General features: G+C 40.9%; 1 protein-coding gene across 2 annotated transcripts; it reads right to left on the bottom strand.

Moving 5' to 3' along the window:
- Positions 1 to 1,063: 1,063 nt before the first annotated feature.
- Positions 1,064 to 14,121, bottom strand: urb1 (URB1 ribosome biogenesis homolog). Of its 2 annotated transcripts, none has more exons than XM_027280576.1 (39): positions 13,884 to 14,121; positions 13,665 to 13,804; positions 13,440 to 13,591; positions 12,724 to 12,853; positions 12,542 to 12,638; positions 12,378 to 12,463; positions 12,162 to 12,287; positions 11,945 to 12,075; positions 11,658 to 11,853; positions 11,437 to 11,574; positions 11,167 to 11,340; positions 10,942 to 11,074; positions 10,720 to 10,842; positions 10,501 to 10,613; positions 10,296 to 10,418; positions 9,587 to 9,703; positions 9,319 to 9,457; positions 9,076 to 9,234; positions 8,735 to 8,934; positions 8,415 to 8,633; positions 8,146 to 8,331; positions 7,183 to 8,020; positions 6,872 to 7,076; positions 6,605 to 6,791; positions 6,466 to 6,524; positions 6,182 to 6,369; positions 5,970 to 6,080; positions 5,829 to 5,892; positions 5,574 to 5,742; positions 5,262 to 5,364; positions 5,024 to 5,184; positions 4,812 to 4,923; positions 4,474 to 4,580; positions 4,094 to 4,237; positions 3,892 to 4,001; positions 3,572 to 3,781; positions 3,176 to 3,417; positions 1,978 to 2,556; positions 1,064 to 1,381 (listed from the first exon to the last, which is right to left on the bottom strand). In XM_027280576.1, exons 1-39 carry the CDS (start codon positions 14,008 to 14,010, stop codon positions 1,194 to 1,196), a joined length of 6,786 nt encoding a protein of 2,261 aa, XP_027136377.1. In that variant the 5' UTR covers positions 14,011 to 14,121; the 3' UTR covers positions 1,064 to 1,193. The 2 variants fall into 2 exon arrangements, with proteins under 2 accessions (XP_027136377.1, XP_027136376.1); XM_027280575.1 differs by having other exon boundaries at positions 1,064 to 1,384.
- Positions 14,122 to 21,056: the final 6,935 nt, after the last annotated feature.

The raw sequence follows: 21,056 nt of genomic DNA on the forward strand, positions 1-21,056 counted from the left end.
TATCTCGATCCTGTGATTGTAGATGAGAGCCAGCTGAAATATAATAAATGTAAGTCTTTATGCTGTGTATACATTTTGCACCTTTCTTCTGTTACATTAAGATAACAGCAGTTTTCCTCTCCTATTTTCAGACTCAATTGTCATAATATTTTGGATCCTCCTGGCTGCTTTTGTTGGATTCCTCTTTCTCTGTTTGAATCTAATGTCTCGTAGTGAAAACTTGCCACGGTAAGTGTGATGCATAATATTCCATGTCTTAATTGGAGGTAGAGGGAGGTGAGGCTCATAACTATGTACTAACTTTATAAAGCTACTTTATTTTTTTTATAATGTTTTTATTGTATTTTTTATTGCAGGAGTCTAAAATCCAAAGGAAGTCACAGAACAGCAACTACTTGATCTGAGGCTGAATCTGATGTGAACAAAAATTGTTAATAATTGTGGTGATTGACTCAAATTAAAAGTCAGAATTATTAAAATGCAAATGGGAAATGTTTGAATAGAACTTTTGAGGCAATGTGTAAGAAAGAGTAGTCGATGATTCTTCTTTCTGAATACCTGCAAAGTACAAAACTACCATTACTGTTAAACAAAATGTTGTGTATCTATTATCCTGTACTTTAACCGGCAGTGTGTACACGTGAACCCTGCTGTCAATGTGAAAAGTACATTTTTATGTCTGCAACTTCAGCAAGTGTGATACACTAAAGAAGCACTTTTTGGGGTGTTTGCAAATGTGTCACTTTTCACATACTCTCCTACACTCAAGGGGATTTTCTTTCTTGACCTGGAAACCCACTGGCATTAGACACACTCACTTGGAGTAAGGCCAAGTCAAATTTGACAGCCTTTGATAAGTGGACCTGGACTACAGGTTCTTTATATGAAAGAAACCTGTGGTCATTTACATTGCCTTTTTATTGTTATTGATCTGCATTACTTTCTTCTTGTGTGATTTTTTTTACCTGTTTATTTATGGTGTGCTACATGTTGAATTTTCAGGGAAAACAGGATATATATAGAAATGTATAAAAGATCACAGTTTCATAACAGATTTGTAAAACAATATTTTATAACAGGGTTTTACAAAATATCTTCAGTCTTTTTACAAAAACCAAACAAAGAAGCAAAATGAAAGACTACAAGCTTTGTTTCCTCTTTTTAAAGAGCACAGTAGCGTTCAGATGTCAGATCTAACTCTTCATGGGGAGGATGTCACTGCAGATGGCTCTGATGGCTGTTTGAGTCAGTGATGACTTGGAACTTTTCTGTCTCTTACACTTGGCTCTGGTCACCAAACTGACATGAGACATGAACAGCTCTGCCGATGTGGCTCCACTCCACAACTCATGGATGTACAATGACGACAGGAAGAGACCTGCTTCTGGAAAAAAAAAAAGAGAAAACAAGAAGCTGAATTAATTCACAACTGGGTTCTCTTCTGTCAGATTTTTATAACAAAAAATTAAAACGTAAAAAATAAACATGTTGATGTTTTTGTGTTTTTTTTATTTTAGCATATGTCGAAGTCAAGTTCTCTCCTCCGCACTTACCACACCTGTAGCAAATACAATTATATAATTAAACTAATTTCAAATAACTGAATGTTTTGTACAAGCAACATGCAACATTTGGTTTCTGATGGTAACTAAAATAAATGTTGCGTGTAATATCTTTATCCACTCACAGTCCATAGAATGTTTGTGAGGATCTGGGACCTTTTAATCATTTTATAATCATTACGATGTATTTTAACATCATGGTATGCCATAAAGTTAATTTTTTTTGCCTTCTTTAGGAAACAGTTTTGCCAGTGGTGCTCTAAAACTCTCAGTGTGTAAATACAACAAGAGTTATAGAGTGGAAAAAAGGTTTTTAAGTGAGCACAGTGTGTTACAGTATTGATATTGTATTGTATTGTCTGGTGTGCACACTAGAAGTCACAGACAGTCTGTGAATAAGATGACAGGCTCTTACCACGTCGGGACTGATCACATGTGGCTTCTGGAAGGCAGGCAGAGACGACTGCTTGATGCAGCTCTGGAAGCTGGCCTTGGCTCTCTAGAAAGTGTATCATAATGTTGTTAAACAGCTGGAAGGTCTCCTCTCTTTCCGAAATGCAGGAGTGACACTGAGCCTCAAAGGCCTGATGGTGAAGTCGAAGGAGGTCTGCTTTCAAGCCAGCATCGGGTAACACAACATCCACAATTTCCCTGTGTTTTATCACAGCCTTTTCGACCCAGTGCAAGAATTCTTTTGTTCTGTTTTCATCATACGAGTCCTCCACCAAGCACCTCAGGGACCACTTGGTGAGCAGGTGTGCGGTATCACTGGCCAAACGACCGGGATGCAGTTTGTCTCTTGGCTGAGCCGGCTGGGGCTCAGACAGGGGGAACACAGGTTCCCAGTGAACAAAGATACTGCTGAGGTAAGATTTACACTCTGTCAGGAGACTCTCTTCTTGTTTCTCAGTCTCAGCGTCGTCTGCCAGGTTCTCTTTTCGTGTGCGGGCCTTGAAAGAGGAGCCTTTACCTCGCGTCTTATCCTTCCCTGTCCCTAAGGAGGGAGATGAGCAAAATTATGTTTATGCTATTAAAGATACAAGGAATGATTTAAATACTGTGGAAAAGAACATAATGCTCCAGTTTGTAATGGGAAAAAAAAAACTGAGTGCAGCATGTACTAATAATACCACATGTAACAACGTGATGCTTTTTAAGTTTCATTTCCCTACGGAGAAGGAAACATGAGGTCAGCCACAGAGCGGTTATTGACCGGAGCTGCTGCCGTTACAATGTTACGGTCTGTCAGGTTGCACACTTTATAACATAGGACTGGCTTCACTGTTGCCTTAGTTTTCCAAACTAAATACAATATAAAAAGGTTAGCAGTCATGTAACTTGTGGAAAGTAACTACACTGTATATGTGTGTCATGTTCAGGTTGGTGAATTTCTGTTTGTGATGGTCATTTCTCTTCGAGTCTGGCAGATGGTACCAGCTGTAACTGATCCTCCTGGACTGATTTTTGACTTCTTTGTCTCCTGTTGCTCCAAAAACTCACATATCTAATGGCTTACTGCAGAATACCTTCTAAAATTTATATCAAACTAGTATCTCTATGTGTTTACCATATATGACAGAATCAGTTGAACGATACACTTAAATGTCACTCACCCAGCAATTCCTTTACTTTATGCTTTTCGGACAGGGCTTGTATTTGAGTAAGGACCGCTGTGTTGCGGGACAGGGAGGCCCAGCAGAGAAGCAAAGTGAGGACTTCGGTACAAGACAGAGGCTGTGGGTGAAGTGTCAGCCGGTCAGCCTGTTTGTTTATATCGAGAGCTGCCCCGCAATGCTTCAGTATCGAGCAGAGAGTCTGCAGAAACAGGCTGAGTTGAGCGGCCTTTACACGTAGCCTGATAAGAGGAAATCAGAAACACAAACAGATAGTTAATATTTATTATGTGTGGTTTTGGCGGAGTATAGCTCATTATTTAATATAAAACAATAATAATAATCAAAAGCCTGAGGAGTGGCTTGAAACTTGAGATCTTGTTCAGTAAGTTTCACCTGAGGTGTCTGCTGATAGTTGTTGCCACATACAGGAATTCACTGATGAGTGGAAGTGGGAGACACTTCACTGAGCTCTGAGGTTTCTCCTCTGCAGAAGAGGAGGAGATCTTAGCTTCATCCAGCTGCTTCTCCTTCTGCCCAAGGTTGGTGAACCACAGCACATGGAGCAGATCTATGATGGCACTGAGCAGCTGCTGGTCTAGATTCCTGTGGAGGATAAGTTCAGACTTATGTAGAGCGTAGAGATTAATGTAGTAATATGAATGATAATTAAAGAAAGACCCAATTTAACAAATGAACCTTATTCTGGAGCTTACTTTTTTTCAACCATCTGTATCATCCAGGTTAGGAGCCCGCAGCTCTTGGTGAGATTATAAGCTGCTCTGGTCACACGAGCGGCCTGGCATAACACCTTGATAATCTGTGCCTAGACAGAGATACATGAGAAATTTGTTTTCCTTATGAACTGTATTTTAGAGCATTGATGTGTTGCATCATTGTGATTCCCGCAGTGTATACCTGACAGTGTTCATCACACAGGGGGCTGCTGCTGTAGCCTAAAAGGGTCTGAAAGATGCCTTGTTGATCACACAATTCATAGCAGTGTCCGTCACTTATCCCTTCCTCCAGCACGCTCAAGATCCACTCACGTTCCATTTTGTGCTACAGAGAAAAAACAAACAAGTCAGTCATACTCCCCCCCACATGGTTAACAACCTGTCAGAGAAACAGATAGCATCAGTCTGCAAAAACAAACAGATGAAGGTCGACTGTTGTTGACACAAGCAGTGTATATTTGGACAATCGTTTAGCAGGGCAGGATTCACCGATCATGATTAATCACTTAGAACTCTTCCTACAAGAAAACAAAAACACTGTTTTCAGCAGTTCTGCTTTACCTCCAGGTCAAAGCCATAGAACAGCTTGAAGAACTCAGGGACTCTTCTGAAGTCCAAACTCTGATGAGACAGCAGAAACCGGTTTAACACCACATACATGTGGTCCTCTGGGGAAGATCGGGATAGACAAGGAAAAAAGAAGGTCAGTGACACTGAAGCAAAAGTCGATTATTATTCACTGTACAAACACAGCATTCAAAAATATAAAAATTTCAACGTTCAGCACTCCTCTCCAGTTTGAAAAAAAGTCTCAAACACACTGAACAAATATCCTAATGTAAACACTATGGGTCAAATCACTGTGGTCAGGGCCTAATTAAGTTTTCAGGGTTACACACCAGGTTTGAGCATCTGCTGAGCCACTTTGGTGATGTATGTGGTCAGGACAAATGGGAGTCTTTGGTTCTGCTGTCGGATTCCATTCTTCACTGTATCCATCAAGTACAGCAGCTATTTGATAAAAAAAAACATGCTCATCAGTCTGTTTATGGAGGTGACTTCCACAAATATAATAATCACAAACTACCTCACTGTCTCTGTCTATCTTTACCTGTCTCTTCTCTTTGATTCGTGCGCCCTCGAGGTGTTGGTAGAAGCAGCTCAGCACGTGATACGCTGCCGCCCTCACTTTGGGATCATAGCTACTTAGAGCCATTACAGTCAGTCCAAGGGCGTGGCTGGATACAAACTTGAGGCAGTCGATCACGCACTCTGTCACGGAGAAAATGGGTAAAATGTAACAGTAGCAGGAGTTAGGAGTGATGACAACAGCATTGAAATACACTCACCTGGGCCCAGTATGGTGCTGAATAGAGGCAGAAGAAAACAGGGATCATATAAATTCCCAAGGTCCTTTACTGCATTGTTACTGTAGAGTTGCTCCTTGCCATCCTATGAGAGAAAAACATAAAACACTAAAGGGTCATCCAAATAACAAAAACATATTTATGACATTTAGACAGCCACCCGGACATAATGGAAGTGGATCTATCTGCATAGCCTCACATCACCAAGGTATTTACCAAAATAAGATAACTGCTACATAATTCATGTTCTGGAAAGTAAATGAAACAATAAATAATAATACATAATATATCGACCTGCAGGATGATTCTGCGTTGCTGGGGAAAGCGTGCAATAGTCTGGAGCATCCTGTCACTTTTCAGCATGGCCAACAGGTCATCTGAGCTGGCCTGCTTCCACAGGGAGGCTCCCAGGCTTTTCCTGGTCTTATGGTGGTCTACAGCTGCTGGGCCCCACAGGAAGGACCTGCAGTTGGAAAAAAAACATTCAGCATTTGCAAATAATTAGTGCACTTGTTGTATGTGCAACAAACAAATATGGATGTAACTTACTGAAATTTTAGCAGGCTGACATTGTTTCTTTCATATTCCTGGAGGAGCAGTAAGAGTTTCTGATCTGCAAACCAAAACAAGACGTAAGAGGAAAGAAAGACAACAGACACACTGAGACAAAAACACTTGTTCCTGTTTTACCTGTAGTACTCAGTGTAACTCCATATGCTCCCAAAAGTACAACAAAGTGATTGCTGTTACAGACTGTTGGACATTTCTTCACCAAACAGAGAAGAAGGGACACCAACGCTTCTGAAATGACAAAAAAAAAAAAAACAAGTGTGTGTTCAGTCATGAAAAAGGAATAAGGCTTCAGGTTTGGTTTTCTTCACTGTATTCAACTGTAGACGTACCTTTAGCCTGACACCTGCTGGGCTCTTCATGAGACTCCAGCATAGTGGGCAGGAACAGAGAATGGCTGCTGGTCATCATGTGAAGGGTGGATAAAGGTATCAGGTCCTTCTGGACATTACCACTATCGTACACGAGTTCCAACAGGTTGCTCAGTGTGTTCAGAAAGTGGTGATCTCTGTAGCGATATCTGCAGCAGAAGAATATCTTTTAGATTAAAAACAGAAATCCGACGCAACGCTGTTGAACAAACTTTCTAGAGTAATGGATTTGCATAACATCTTACTTCAGTCCATTCTTGACAAAACCATTCCACTCAGATGCAGAGATGTCTTTGGGTGATGTCTGTGTAAAGAACATAAATTGTGAAATGCATGAGGAGCAAAACGAAAAACACGCAGCATGTGTGAGGAACATGAACCCACCAGGAGTTGTTGCAGTCTGTCCAGGACGTTCTTCTCCTGCTCTGACAGGGGAGCAGACTGTTCTTTAGAGTGACTGTAGGCAGTGATGAGACACTTCAGGGCAGCAGTGGTAACAGACTTCTTCCAGGTTTCCTGTTCTTCTGGGCAATCACTCAGTTTCTCTGTGATAACGTCTATTAGTTTCCATCTGGAAGAAAAAAAACCCATTTAGCTAATTTAACTGGTGACACCGATCATTTACTCGCAGTATGAAGAGTTCATTAATACCTTTCAAAGCTGTCCACTTTTTGAAGAGCATTGGGCAGGTTGTTAATTAAGTCTCTGGTGTCTTTGACGTTTGCAGAGAGCTTGATTAGCCTGGCTAGTGTTTCTACGAGCTGGGCTCCAGAATCTTCTGTCAGGTTTCCCAGAACGCTCTGGGATAATTTGACAAGCAGTCCTTGCTTCAAGGCCTTTAAAACTTCTTTTTGCACTAGAAAAACACCACAAATGAGAATATTTAACTCAATGTACAAGTGGAAACAAGAGAAACAAAACAATGATTTGCTTTAAGAAAACAGACTTATTTTACTACAAACCATCTTTGGGCCTGGCTGGATCCTCTCTACTTGCAACCTGTAGGTAGGTGTTGATTAGTGGAAGGAATGTTTCTGTCTGGTCTGAGAGCTTCTCCATGTTTGCTGGCTCTAGACACCACACCTCGAAGCAGAGGCGGTGTGTGGAGCAGTTCTGCAGCAGCAGACCGCTGATGGCCTGAGTGTCTGGGAGAGGCCACTGGAGACAGTGCAGCAGCACGTCTGTGTGGATGAGCTTGGCACTGCTCGGCTCACTAGACAGAGTCTGCAGCAGGAAGGCCTCCAACGCAGGGCTGGAACAGGACAGCAGCAAGGTCCCCAGGCCATGGAGGTGTGCCTGAGACAGAAAGATGCCGTGGTCCTGGGAAGGATTCGCTTTAGCCTCTGTAAGGATCTGCACTGCTGCATGACCGTAGACACTAAGCTCGGCCCGTGTGCTCTTACTGCTCGTGGAGATGAGGCTCTCCTGGGGGAGGAGTAGCAACTTAGAGACCACCTCTCTCAGATTACAGGAGTCCATGTACCTGTGCAGAGACAGGAGGGCCTGGAAAGGTCTGGACTGTTTCTTTGCAGGACGGGAGCCCTTCTCCATCAGCTCCTTGAGCACAGCTTTCTCTATAGACCCCATGTAGGTACAAATAAGCTCCAGGTGACCCAGATCACAGAGAGTGGGGGTGCTGGTCTTCAGCAAGGCCAGGATGTCGTCATTCAGCTGAGCACACGTGTTCTTCAATCTGACAGGGTTTAGCGTGTGAGGGGGCAAAGCAGCCAGCTCCAGAGCCAGAAACCACTGCTCCAAACATGGATGTTTGAAGATGGATCCAAGTGCAGAAAGAAGGATCTAAACACAGAGGTATCATATTAGAATCAGTTATTCCAAACATAATAGAATTAAACTTGATCAAAATCAGAGTTTGGAAACGTCATCAAATAAAAGTCACTGTAAAAAGCTGAACTTTTCCCAACCTGCTCTTTATTGGCTTCAACTGTGGGTGACTGGTTGATTTCCAGGAAGAGTTCTGATCCTTCTTGGGAGTTCTCTGCTGCTGGCTCAGGGTTTGTGGTGTCCTGGTAGCCTTGTAGCCTGGTCACCAAATCCTGGAGGATTTCCATTAAGGTCTTCAGAGGGGCAGTTCCTATGTCTTTGGAGAACTGTGCGGGAGGATATGATGTGATGTGTACATATTTAACAAAGTAATTGAGTACTGAGTAGTAAGTCTGTTTTGTGCTCCTACCGTGCCAAGATTTTCCACTGTGGATTTTATGTAGAGTAAGATCTGCTTGATTGCTACTGGAAAATCAGCCATCGACATGGAAGCCAGAGTTTCTCCCACGCTCTTCCTGAAGGCGTCCTCAAGGAAAGCGCTCGGCCCTTGGCTGTACGCAGCTTTCATTAGTGCGGTGAATGAAGTGGGTGTTGACGATGCCTTTGAATGGCTTTCAGGGGACTTGAACTTAGCGGGGGGAAAAGAGAGAACAGTCATTTTTACATAAAGACGTAACAAGTATGACATCATTTCATTTAAACAATCACTTGGGTCCATCAAAAACTCACCAGTTCTTCCCGACACTGCTGTGGTAGCCATTTAGAGTAATACTGATGAAGGTGTATGATGGAGGGATGAGAGGAGGCGGAGGGTTCTGAGGACGCAAGCTCTTTATCGTACTGCAGCAGAGCCAGACAGAGAGGGAGAGGCTCTCTCTGACAGTGCAGCACATCTGAAAGCACGGCGGACAGGTACTCAAACACCACCCCTGAAGAAAGAAAAGACAACACACTATGCAATAAGTTTTGAAGTACTGAAACTTTCAACTTTGGGACTACCAGACAATGATTTTTCCACCACAGCGGTTCTGCTCCCAACATTTGTCCCAGTTAAGGCAGAGGTGCTTTACCCTTGTCTGCTGGCAGTTTGTTTCGGGCCTCGAGAGCAGCGGGTACCACCACACTGAAGGGGAAGGTCTGGACAATGAGGTCTTCACTCAGAGATGGCCCGAACTCTTCCATCTCGCCTTCATTGCCCTCCATAATGACATCCAACATGTCTACAACGTCTTTAAGACAGAACAACCAGACACGTTGTAAATAAACAAGCATCACAGACATGCTAATGACTCGAATGATCTTTAAATTCTCACCGTCTATGTGTGACACTGGGTTACTGGCAGTGTCCCCCTCCTGGCTGCTCAGGTTAGCTTGCAGATAAGCTGCCTCCTGGACTAGGCTGGCGACTTTATCTGTGTACGTGTAAGAATTGCACACTAGTTTCACCATCACCTAGAGTAAGAGACCCGGAGTTAATTTATCAATTATAACAACCATGTCATGATTCCAAATGTCTTATCTTGTGTAACTTAGATCATATAATAACTGTAATAGACAGAGATGTTGAGATTTAGGGCTCACTCTCTCCAAGAACTGGATGACAGTCTCTTGTTGGTCTGGCTCTACTCTGTCCAGCTGGTCAAGCCAGAGTTCAAGTTCAGTCCACGTGTACTCAAACACCCCGCTGTCCTTTAGCACCTGAAGACATGGCAGCAAATACAAAAACAGCCATCACGTTATTTCTTCTACTTGTCTTTATTCAACTGAGTTTCAGCAGCACAGCTGGGAGAAATCTGGTCAAGTATATATGAAACATATGCAGTTAAATATTAACACAGGGACTTTTGCGTATGACGCTCTCACTAAATTAACTTCATAAATATGCAGTTTCACCACAGAATAATTATGCATGAGGCTCTTTCAAGCAATATGGAAACGACTCTTTGTAACTGTAAAGATCGAATTGATGTGGCTGAAAACTGCTCACATAAGAGATTATGCTGTGCAAATAATACATTTTACAAGCTGTACTTTTACACTTGGCCCTACTGGGGATGTGCTAAAATATTCAAAAAGAGTATCTGAGTTCTTAAGTTCTTCTTATATTTAATTATTGTTGACAACGTCTTGTCAATGTATAGAGAAAAAACCCACTTACTGCCTGTTTACCAAGTCTCAAGTCTGCTAGGTTGGAAGATATGAAGTTACTTCAAATATCTATTTATCTATGTCTCACATAAGGTGCAAGCTGAAAGCTAATGTGCAGAGGAAAAGAAGACGTCTTCCTTACTTTTAAAACCAGCATCTTTGTGGAGGTTTTCAAGTGGCTGCTGCTGCTGCTGCTGACAAACATCTTGAGAAGCAGATAAAGTACTGACTTCTCTCCAGATGATGATTCTGTATCTGCAACATCCTAGAGGGAGGAAAAGCAATACACATTAGACACGTACAATTACAGAGCAACAGCTTCTAAGCAACAAGCAACGGGTCTTCACCTGTAGGCGGAACCAGGAGAACTTGCTTGCAGGGAGATCTAAGGCCAACTGCAGTATCTGATACTGCAAAACTGGAGGAACTTCTTCCCTCATTCCTTTCTCTGACACAATGCCTGGAGAGATTAAAAAAAATCATCTTTGAAGGCTCTGAAGAATCACCAGCATCAAACTAGAAACATATACATATACTATATGGACTCAGTGAAAAAGTAGCATTACCTTTTAAGAGCTTGCTGAAGTCAAATTTGCACTGGCTCACCAGATGTGGCACCACTTTCTGGTAAAGACAAATGACCTGAAGAATCAGAGCCTTCAGCAGGATTACCTCAGCTGTCTCAGCAACTGCTCAACATAAACAAAAAACATAGTCAATAAAATGTCTTTGCTGGTCATCCCTGTTGTTTTACATAAACACTATACATGTTCTGTAGATGTTATTACCTGGCATTTCGTTTTTATTATCCGTCTGTGGAGCACTCCCTTCAGGTTTGGTCACCTTTTCTTCACCATTTGTCTTTTCCTTCTTGCTGAGTGACTGCCACTTTGCAACTATGCTTGTCATGTCAGGCAAAATCTGGAACAGAGTGTAAAAAGCGAAGATTTAAGTTATTTAATTGTGCATCATTACTGTTCATGAGTGTTAAGACAGCACTTTCCTGAGCTTACCTTGCTGAGGGTCTCCCTATACTGCTGCACCAATTCCCCCATCACGTCAGGAGTGTACACATCGGAGTTGTGACACTCAGACTTATCCAAAAGGTACTCGATATTTTTATTGGCTCTTTTCAGGATGAAATTTATCATGGACAGTGTTGTGAGCTGTACTGCTGTGTTGGCAAGCTGTTGGACACAAGAGGAGATATTTGAAGATATATGACTGTATAATTTCAGATATCATCACTGATGAATTTATTTTATAAAGGCTCAGTCACTTACACTAAGGCCTTGTGTGAAGAAGGCCTTGTTACAGACCGGAGGAAGAGATATCACCATGATCATGGAGTGCAGGCGAGGGAGAGGGATGACCTCACAAGTCTGAAAGACTGTGGACACGTCTGGCTGGGATTCGTAGATCTGATGAATTTAAATCAGATGATTACTTTTTGATACGAGCCAACACATAAGTCTCATAATAATTAAAGATAATTAGCAAGCACCTTTTTCAGTAACTTGACATTGTCCTGCCAAGCACTTTTGATCCGTGGGGTGTACGAATACTGAGTCTCCTGAAAGTATCTGGCCAGCAGGTCAGGGCTAACTTTCAACACATTTACCACCAGCTCCGCCACCATTTCATCCTCTGTGGCCTGCTTCAGCCCCACCAAGAACTGAAGCAAGACGATGTTTCCAGCTCTGTAAAAAAAAAATAATAATAATAACCCTATGATTAGCATGATGAGTTTCCAGAAGAGTACAGAGTAATGTTGACACATTGATTACTTACCTGCCAGCTGTGCCAAAGCTGGCATCGTGAAAGCTGATACCATGCTTACGAGAGCTACACAGGTCAAGAAGGAAACTATGAACGAGTTCCCGGATGACAGATATCCCAGCGTGGTCTGAGTCCTCTCCCATCTTAAAGAAAATAAATAAAATTTAGACCCACAGGTTGAAAAGAAACTTTGGAAAACATAGCCTTTATTTCAAAGCAAATAACTCACTCTGTTGTCGTCAGTGGTTGCATCCACAATCCCATTCCACCTGTACAAAGAGGCGATGTTGGCCAGCACAGCCGGTGTGAAGAAGCGCACTTTCTGTGTTTTACTTATAGCCTTGTTTAGTACAACCTGCAGCAAAGCAAACATCAGCAAAGATAATTATCAAATCTAAAAAATATGTATATTTTAAATTAAAAGTGTGAGCTGCTGAGGACTTACTCTAGTCTTCAGTGTGGACAGAATCAGATTGACTATGGACATCCTGTCCTCCTTCAGACCCGTGCTCAAGATCTCTGGCAGGAATTCTGATACAAACCAAATTAATATATATATCAACAGATCAAAGATAAAGAGTATGCATGTTAAATCAATATTATTATTACCTTTTATTTCTAATATTTGTCCAACTGTGGTGTTATCTCCAGACACCAAAAAAGACAGCACAAACTGGATAAAAGCCATGCGGACATCAGGCTTTCCCTGGAGAATTTACAGGGGAGAATGTAAGCGTACATATCTGCAGAACACACACTGATATCTGAAAAAGAAAAGCCCTACAGCAAACCTTCTTGTCCTTTCGCTTTGCCAGTCCAGACAGAGCTTTATTGATGCGAATTTGACCCAGGACCTCTCTGGCAGCTTCTGGACCTTGGGACACCAAGGCAGACAGGAGACTGAGGCACTGACGGACAAACCTGTGCACGACACAAAACAGCATTAGGGTGATGGGGCAGATAAATCATCATCATGAGTGTTTTCTATCCTTAGGTAACATGAGGTCACGTGGGGGACTTGAGTATTAGTTGTTTGGCTTTGGTTGGGAACAGTAGGTGCCAGTCTATCTCAACACTGTGGTGGCCAGGTTTGAAAAGACCTATTGCTGCCTTCATAGTCATAATAGATAGTTTGCTGTTGACGGTCCAATCTGCGTAAACAGACATCTGTGTCTCCAGACTAGAATATGTTGACAATAACACCTCCATGGGTAAAAACATTCTCTTTAAATAACTCTGGGCGTGTAGTATTTGGGGTGTGATCTTGGGGTTTAAAGTCGATCCACCAGGATGAGTTGGGCAGAACCGACTCAGGCACTTCTGATGAACTTTGAGAGTGTCTCTAATTCTCCTTAATAATAATAATAATACAGCATCAGAGGCTCCTGAACACTTCCTTCCTTCCCTCCTGACCTCACCATTGATCTTTGACTTCAGCAATTTCTCCACAACAACGACGAGGACCGATGATCGAAGCCCTACTGTCCCGTAAAGCCATCACACCAACCTGTGATTCTCTGAATAAAAAGATCCCTGCAGAAGCTTCATGCAGCTGGAGACAGTCTTCTTCACAATGGCATTGCCGACCATGCTGAAGTGGGACAGGTCGCTGGCTGTTCTCAGCAGGATCATCTCCAGGGTCTCAAAGATCAGCAACATCTGTCCAGAAGGAAAAGCATGATCAGGTCTTGATAAAGGCAGCAGGTCAGTAAAAACTGAGCAAAGCACTTACCTCAGTCTCCACATGCTTGTCACTCTCCAGCAGCTTGAATATCTCCGCACACTCCATGGAGATCTTAATGTAACCTTCAACCACGTCGTACAGGTCGGAGCACGGCAGCTTCTTCGCGGTTGATATGAACCTCTCCAGTCCTGCAGGTGGATAAAAGTCAGAGTCAAGCACAGCAAAAGAGCAAAAAGAAGAGGAGAGAAGATGATTTTTTACACCCACCCTTCATGGCTGTGCTCGGCTCCTTCAGCATGGCTTTAAACGCAGTCCCGTTGAACTCCGAAACTTTTTCCTTTTTCGCGGGAGTTTTTGACTCCTCCGAGTCTCCACCGAGCCGCTTTTTACTCATTTTTAATGCGCGTTAAAAACAAAACAGTAACTTTTAGTTTGCATCTGAACTACAGCAGCTCCACACTCACATGTGCTGTAAACAGAGAGATGTGTCCAACCATATATCCGTCCGCCCGGTGGGAAACGTGTGCAGCTGAACTTTAGTTCCGCATTGTTTAACTTCCATACAGCTTCATAATAATAATAAAAAATCTTAATACCTGAAATATAGACCTACTTTGTTTTTTTGTTTTTTTTTAATATTTACCAAATGAAGAGCTTTTTTTTGTTGAGACACAACCGCACAAATGCATCACCAGACAAACAAATGTGTATAATGAAACCACACAGAAATCACTGAATAAATCTGAAATTAAAAGTTTCAAATTGCACACTGTCATGAGACATTAAAGTTTTAAAATCACCTGTTATTTATTCTTTTGACTTTTAGACTGCTGCCACCAAGATGCTCCACAGACAGACACAACAAGTCTCTCCTACCTGTGAGCATCAGTCTCTAAAAAGTCTCTTCCTTAAAATAACAGACTAGCTAATGAATAAGTGCAATTTTCTCATGCATGCATACTGCACTTTAAACAATATTTGTATTCTCTGTACAGTATCTCAAAGACTTTTTTTCTTTATACGTTTTTTTGATTTACATATTGCATAGTACACTGTTACTTGGCTTTTATTTAACTCTTATTTATACCTGTGTACTGTATATAGTGTTAAAATGGATATCTTAGTTATAAGTGTATAGTATAGTATATAGTAAAGTTTTTTCTTGGGATTTTACTCTCCAACCTCTAAAGTGTTCAAATGTTTTTTCTTGCTATCACTTACTATCTAACTTACCGTCGCTGCTGTAACAAACACATTTTCCCTGCAGGGATTATTAAAGTATTTCTGATTTTCTTTTTTTTTTTAAATCAGGACATGCACAGACTTCATCCATATGATATAAACCTCACTCATACTCATATTTACTAACTATTTAATAACAAAATGCATTTTATTTTCTAAAGTCTTGACAAAATAAAGAGGTCTGAGTTCAGTTTTTGTTTGATACACTTCAGTTTTCAACATGCCCTTGTTTTTAGTCCCATTCAATTACAGCATAATTTTGGGGAAAACACACATTTTGCTGAGACCATGTAGACATAGTTGTGGTTCGGCTTTGTAGCCTATTTGAAGAGTATGTGGTTTACAGCCAAAGTGCAGCCTCTTCTCAGTTATTCTTTCAACAAACTGTCGCAGGCAGTGCCTAACCAAATCTGAAATGTCAAGAGCTCAATGTTGTTCAGTAAAGAATGATAAAACTAGTTTTTTCCTGAAATATAAAATCTGTTTTTGTCAAGTTGGGCTGATCTTTACAGTGTAGTCTTTAAATATGCAATCATTTATTATTTAATCTTCATGAAATGTGAAAATCAAGCTTCTCATCCGATGAATGCACTTCATCTTCATAAAGTAGGCTGTCTAATCAGGCTTTTACAATCCACATAATCAATCACTGATTGCAGAGAAAGACTACAATATTATTTAGAAAAATGAACATGAATGAAATGAGAAGCCTTTTCCTCTCAAAAAAGGAAAGGCAGCATATAATTTAGGCGGTTTGTGATCTTCTATTCTTTTCGTTGTCATTCAGCTGCATGGCCACCAGAGGTCACCTGCTTGGTTTGAGAGCTTTGCAGGTAGACTGGCATGCAGCTGCTGTCCAGATCATCATGATGCAACATGTTGTATGTTGTGAGGTAGTTTGTTGCAAGTTGTCTCCAGATTTACTGTGTTAGGACGTGAACATTTCAGATTGACTGTAAGGCAGAGCCTGCAGGCGGTCTACTATTGTCTGGGATGTTACTCAGGATTCTGGTGATCTGATTACAGCTCACTGCTGTGCATGCTATAAAACACATCTGCCTGTGGTGCAGAAACCACCAAGAACTACTTTAACAGCATTTTTAGAATAAAGGTCCTAAATTGGGAAAATATGGCTCCGCCTGTGATGCTATGCATTTTAAACTATTTGCAATATGACAAAATATAGCACTGTAAAACTTCACTATGAATATATGGTACAGTTTTCACAATTTGATCACATAGCTCCTGCTAATACAAAACATACAACACATTCTTGGGACATATTGGGCTTATGGGACAGACTGACTTATCTTACGTCGCATAGTATTATTGATCGTGCACAAAATGAAGTTGTGGTGAGATCCTTTTAAAAAAAAAGAAAAGTAAAACTTTAAAACCCAAGAGTTTTGACGCAGCTCTGCCAAACAGTGATTGGTGGCTTGTTCATTGCTACTGATTAAAGTGAATATTTAATGAATTAATCCCTGTGAGCCATGACAAGACAGATTAAAATATATCTTTTATCATGGTGCAGGGATGTAAAACTGTGCTAGATAATATAGAAAGAACGAATGAAAAATTTAAAAAATATGACGCTGAAACTAAAAAACTCTGAAATGATCCATGCTGAGCTAAAACTATTGGCAAAGTGATACTGTTAAATCATTTGTGTTTTAGTTATGTCATAAATAAGCAGATTTTAAATTAACTACAGAATCACTGCTAATACTGTCTCGGTAAGTGTATACATACAATGACAGCTGCAGTAACATTTTTAAAGTCTGGCTTACATCGTGACTCTAGAACCATAATGTTGAACAATGCACATGATGGGTTTTTGGGGGTGTGTTCCTGTTATGTACACATGATTTATTCATTTTGGTGACAATACTTGACAATGAGGAGCCTTGCACACCTGCAACTTCGTCTGAGGTTTGGCTGAGAAAGACTATGAGGCTAACCATTTTCTGTATTGTAAATCGTACGACAACAGCAGGGACAATGACAACAGGTAACTGATTTCAGACTTTAGATTTTTGTGACTAATTAAATTTTTCAATATGGGTTTTCTAATCCTTTGTTCATATGCAGCAAGGTGGAATTTGTTTTTGTATAGTGTGTACTGTCCTTATTCTTGCAAGATTTTTTATTTACCCTATAAGTATTCTGGCCAGGAACTGTTACTCTTGTCTGTGAAAGGAAAAATACATTTCTATTAAAGCCTGGTGAAGGGAGTACAAATAAACTGTCAATAGGTCTATCCTTTCTTGTGGAGCACCGTTCCAAGCGACATGTCAGCCCTAATGACATTGGGGTGCCTCCATTGTGTTAATGCACTTCGACACATGCTCTAAAGCTTAAGGCATGGGTGTTTAATGCATGAGAAAAAAAAATCTGCTCTGCTGCCTCTTTAAAAACCTGTTTCTGACATGCTCTTCCAGTGGGACCTGGATGAGAGAGGAAGCAGGAGTGGCACAGCTATGCGAAACCTTTTCCGGTCCATAAATGCCATGTTTATTTTTAAAGTTCTGGCCTGGTGTGCACCACTTCTGTTTTAAACAAAAATGGTGGGTGTATAAAGCCTGTCATAACGATGACAGGGATGGTCAGGGTTTTATAGCTCTGGGATGTAGGAGCCGGATGCTCATCGGTTCAAAGAAGTTGTAGCCACGTGTAGCTCAGGCAGAGTGATCATGTCAGCAGAAGGGCAAACTCGCAGTGGAAAGGAAGAAAGGCCTATTTAAAACATTGCTGTCCTCTATTCCACAATGTGCTACAATACTCAGTACTAATATATGATGGAAAAAACATTTCAGTGTAGAAATCGAGGAAAGCATCAATTTTTCTGAATGTATTGTTTTTATGAGTTATTATTTTAGTATAAGTTTTTATGTAGTTTCAGAGATTTCCATTTCTTTCATATAAAACACACACTTAAAGATTACACACTTTTCTCTTCCCTTTCAGTCCAACTGTAAATCACAAGGTTATGCACTATACTTATGTGTTTACTTCCTCTCTTACGATACCAGTAGCTCGAATGGGTCTGGATAGAGACGCTGGGTGGTTTCCAAAGAGTTCTTTTCCACAGCTGAAGCCACTTTACCATGCCTGTTTTCACCGCAGTGCACCACAGGCCCTTCTGTGAGGTTGCTGCGCTTCCGTTGTGTACCTCTCAGGCCCTCTTCACGATAACACTACAGCCAACGCTGTTGAAGGATCAAAGATCACCCCACGCCTAACAAACAGCTAGACACTTGGCCTATCAGAAACATATGGGAGTGGTTGGTTGCAGCTGTTGGTGCATGCCCACACCCCTGAAACAATTAGGACTTCGGCCAGATGTGGAGATCATCTCACGTAAGGTACAGATGTTTCTGTTCCCTTAGAATCGCTCACCACAAGGAGAAGTAGGATGCTTTCTGAAGTCCTATTAAATTTAGACTGTTTGTTCTGCACCCAGATTGGGTTCATTGCTTTGGGATATGCCACTGGCTTGTGGGTTGTCACTATTCAGCAAGCTGATTGAAAACAGTGCTGGTTGCAAAATGCTTTTGGAAAACAGCGCAAAAGAAAATATTGTTTTTCCAACTTTCCACTAAATATCACCTAGTCTGACCTTACTGATGAGATAGAGGTGAGAATGTTGCAGAACAATTTCATACATTTTACATAAAACTGTACTGTAGAAACTGTACTGCCGTTCTAGAGATATGCTGCCTAAATGTGGTGTTGTTAAAGTAATTTTATGTTTACCGCAGGATACTATATAACATCCCATAACCCCCTCAGTGTCAAATCCCAGCAGCTGTTACATTGGATTATTACTATGGCCCTCCTATGTTGGAGAAATATTCAGATCATACCAAGGTAAAAGTAAGAAATTACAAGAGAAAGTAAAATAAATAAAAAAATTAAAAAATCACATGTGACATAAAATGTAACTTTATATATTGAACGTACACGTTATGAAGAATGGCCCCTCACTCTATGTTTCATTGTGATGCATTAATGTGTCAGGTGGTCCAGCTAGTGCTAATTTGTTATTTTACAGTGTTCAGTCTAAGCCAATACATTATGTGTTATGAGCTGATAAGGTTTCATTTGAAATTTTAATCCGCAAAGTAAAAGTGCACTGAAGAATTGCAAGTTTGTCCATCAGAAATGTAGCCCAGTAATATAAATTGCAGAAACATTGTCACCGGTGTCCATCTGAAATCGATGAGTTTGATATTTAGAAGTGTATCATCTCTCGTTGTACAAGAGAAAGCATTACTGAGTTTATACTTGTGGCTTTTAGGCATTTTAGCTATAAATGATTTTCCATATTTTTTGACCATATTTGGCCTGAGCTAATCTGGTCATCATCATCATCATCGTCATCATCATCATCATCAATTCATTATTTCACTATCAAATCAAAGTTATTCTGCTACGCTTGATAGACTGCAGGGTTTGAAGAAACTCATCCAAACAAAATTTTCACACATGGTTCAATATCCAATGAGAGATGAGCATGGAACATAAAAACACAAGTGGCTTTGTGGCCGTTGTGTCCACTCCTGTACATGATGTATTAGAATCCACTGTGGACATGTAAAGTTTATGATACATAGACATGAAGACACCTATTAGTGATTGCAGAGTTGACATATTAATGTGCTGGATATGATGTTAATACCAGAGCAGAGATGGTCTGGAGAGAGTCTTCCGCTCATGCGGGCTCCCTGTGGTGATTAGAAAAACACTTTGGTGGATATTACACCCTGTTATTCTATCCCTCTGCTGTCTCTGCCTGTTCCTTCTCTCTGCACACCATTAAAACAACATCTTTGGCCCAGGCTCACCAAGCATGACATCGGAAGCAAAGTTTAGTGAAGTACCCTCACTATGACCCCCTCCTCCCGTCTCTCATGAATGAAATGGTTTTGTTCTGTACATCAAAGGGAGATCTTCTGTTTATCCTGGCCTTTACTTTCTGTATATCTCTTCCTCAGGTTTTCCCCTGTGGTGTAAGCATGATGAGTTAGAGCCTTCTTATAAGACTTGTGAGTCGTGATAACATCAATGCCCTTGATATACATTTGTTTTTAGTCTTGAATTTAAATGATCCCCCATTGACAAAGTCCTGTGTCTTCACTACTTTTTCTGTCTCTCCGTCACCAGTCTGTCTTCCAGCTGCCTGGTGGTCTTTAAAGTGGAACCATGCCAATACCCAGAGGCCTTTAAATCTCAGGATATGGTTACCTGTCAGAAGATGTCACTGTAGAGTGTTAGTTGAATTCTGCCCTCGTTACTTGTAAGGTCTTTAGACAGTAGAATGGTGTAGTACAGCACAATCAGCTAAATGAGGAGAGTTAATAGGGTTTTCTTGTACATCAGACGTCAGCAGATGTGGTAGGCCGTGCTCTATGTGAGACCACAATGTTTTAATTATTAGCCAATCTCATGATTTAGCAGAGGTCACAGGGAAAATTATCATTTTAATGAGAGTCATACTTTTTTAAATTACTTTAAAAGTTGTTTCCTCATTCCAAGTTGATTACATTTTAATTTAAAGTGAGGTTAAGTGTTAATACCGAGTCATTAATGATAAAATCTAGAAGTTTTTTATGATATACATAATTCCTATGTTCAGATTTTAAACTCTTATCCAATTATATTGCAGTTGAAGATTCCCTGGTTTCACAGTTTTCATGTAATTGCATACCTCCACAGTGGAAACTGTGAGGAAGTGGAGGAAACAGTCGATTTTAATCTGATGTTTTCCTTTTTTAGTGAACAATAGATCACTGAGAATCTTCTATCTGACTTGCATTTTGTCTGACTGTGGTGTGAAGTGATGTGCAGGAGAGTGCATGCATGTGAATCGGTTATAAATTCATTGTCATGCTTTCAGTTGAGCTGGAAATAATACTCTGCCTTTGAAACACTCTTTCTGCACTGGTAACTGATCTATGACCTTACTGACATGCAGAAGCCATGTCTCCCATCCAGCATCCTGAGCTTCTCCCACCCTTCTTTGATCACATAACTACTTTATCTCTGATGACAGCCTCACCATTTGTTAATTATTTGGCTACAGGCGTTGGCTCTAGGTTCCTGAACTGATGAGTCAGAGAATAAAACGACTCCATGTGCTTTAGGCACAGGATTTGGGTTCAAAACCTCAGCAAATCATCAAAGGGTACAAACGGG

This window comes from Larimichthys crocea, chromosome VII (genome assembly GCF_000972845.2).
Source record: "Larimichthys crocea isolate SSNF chromosome VII, L_crocea_2.0, whole genome shotgun sequence".
NCBI classification, from domain to species: domain Eukaryota; kingdom Metazoa; phylum Chordata; class Actinopteri; family Sciaenidae; genus Larimichthys; species Larimichthys crocea.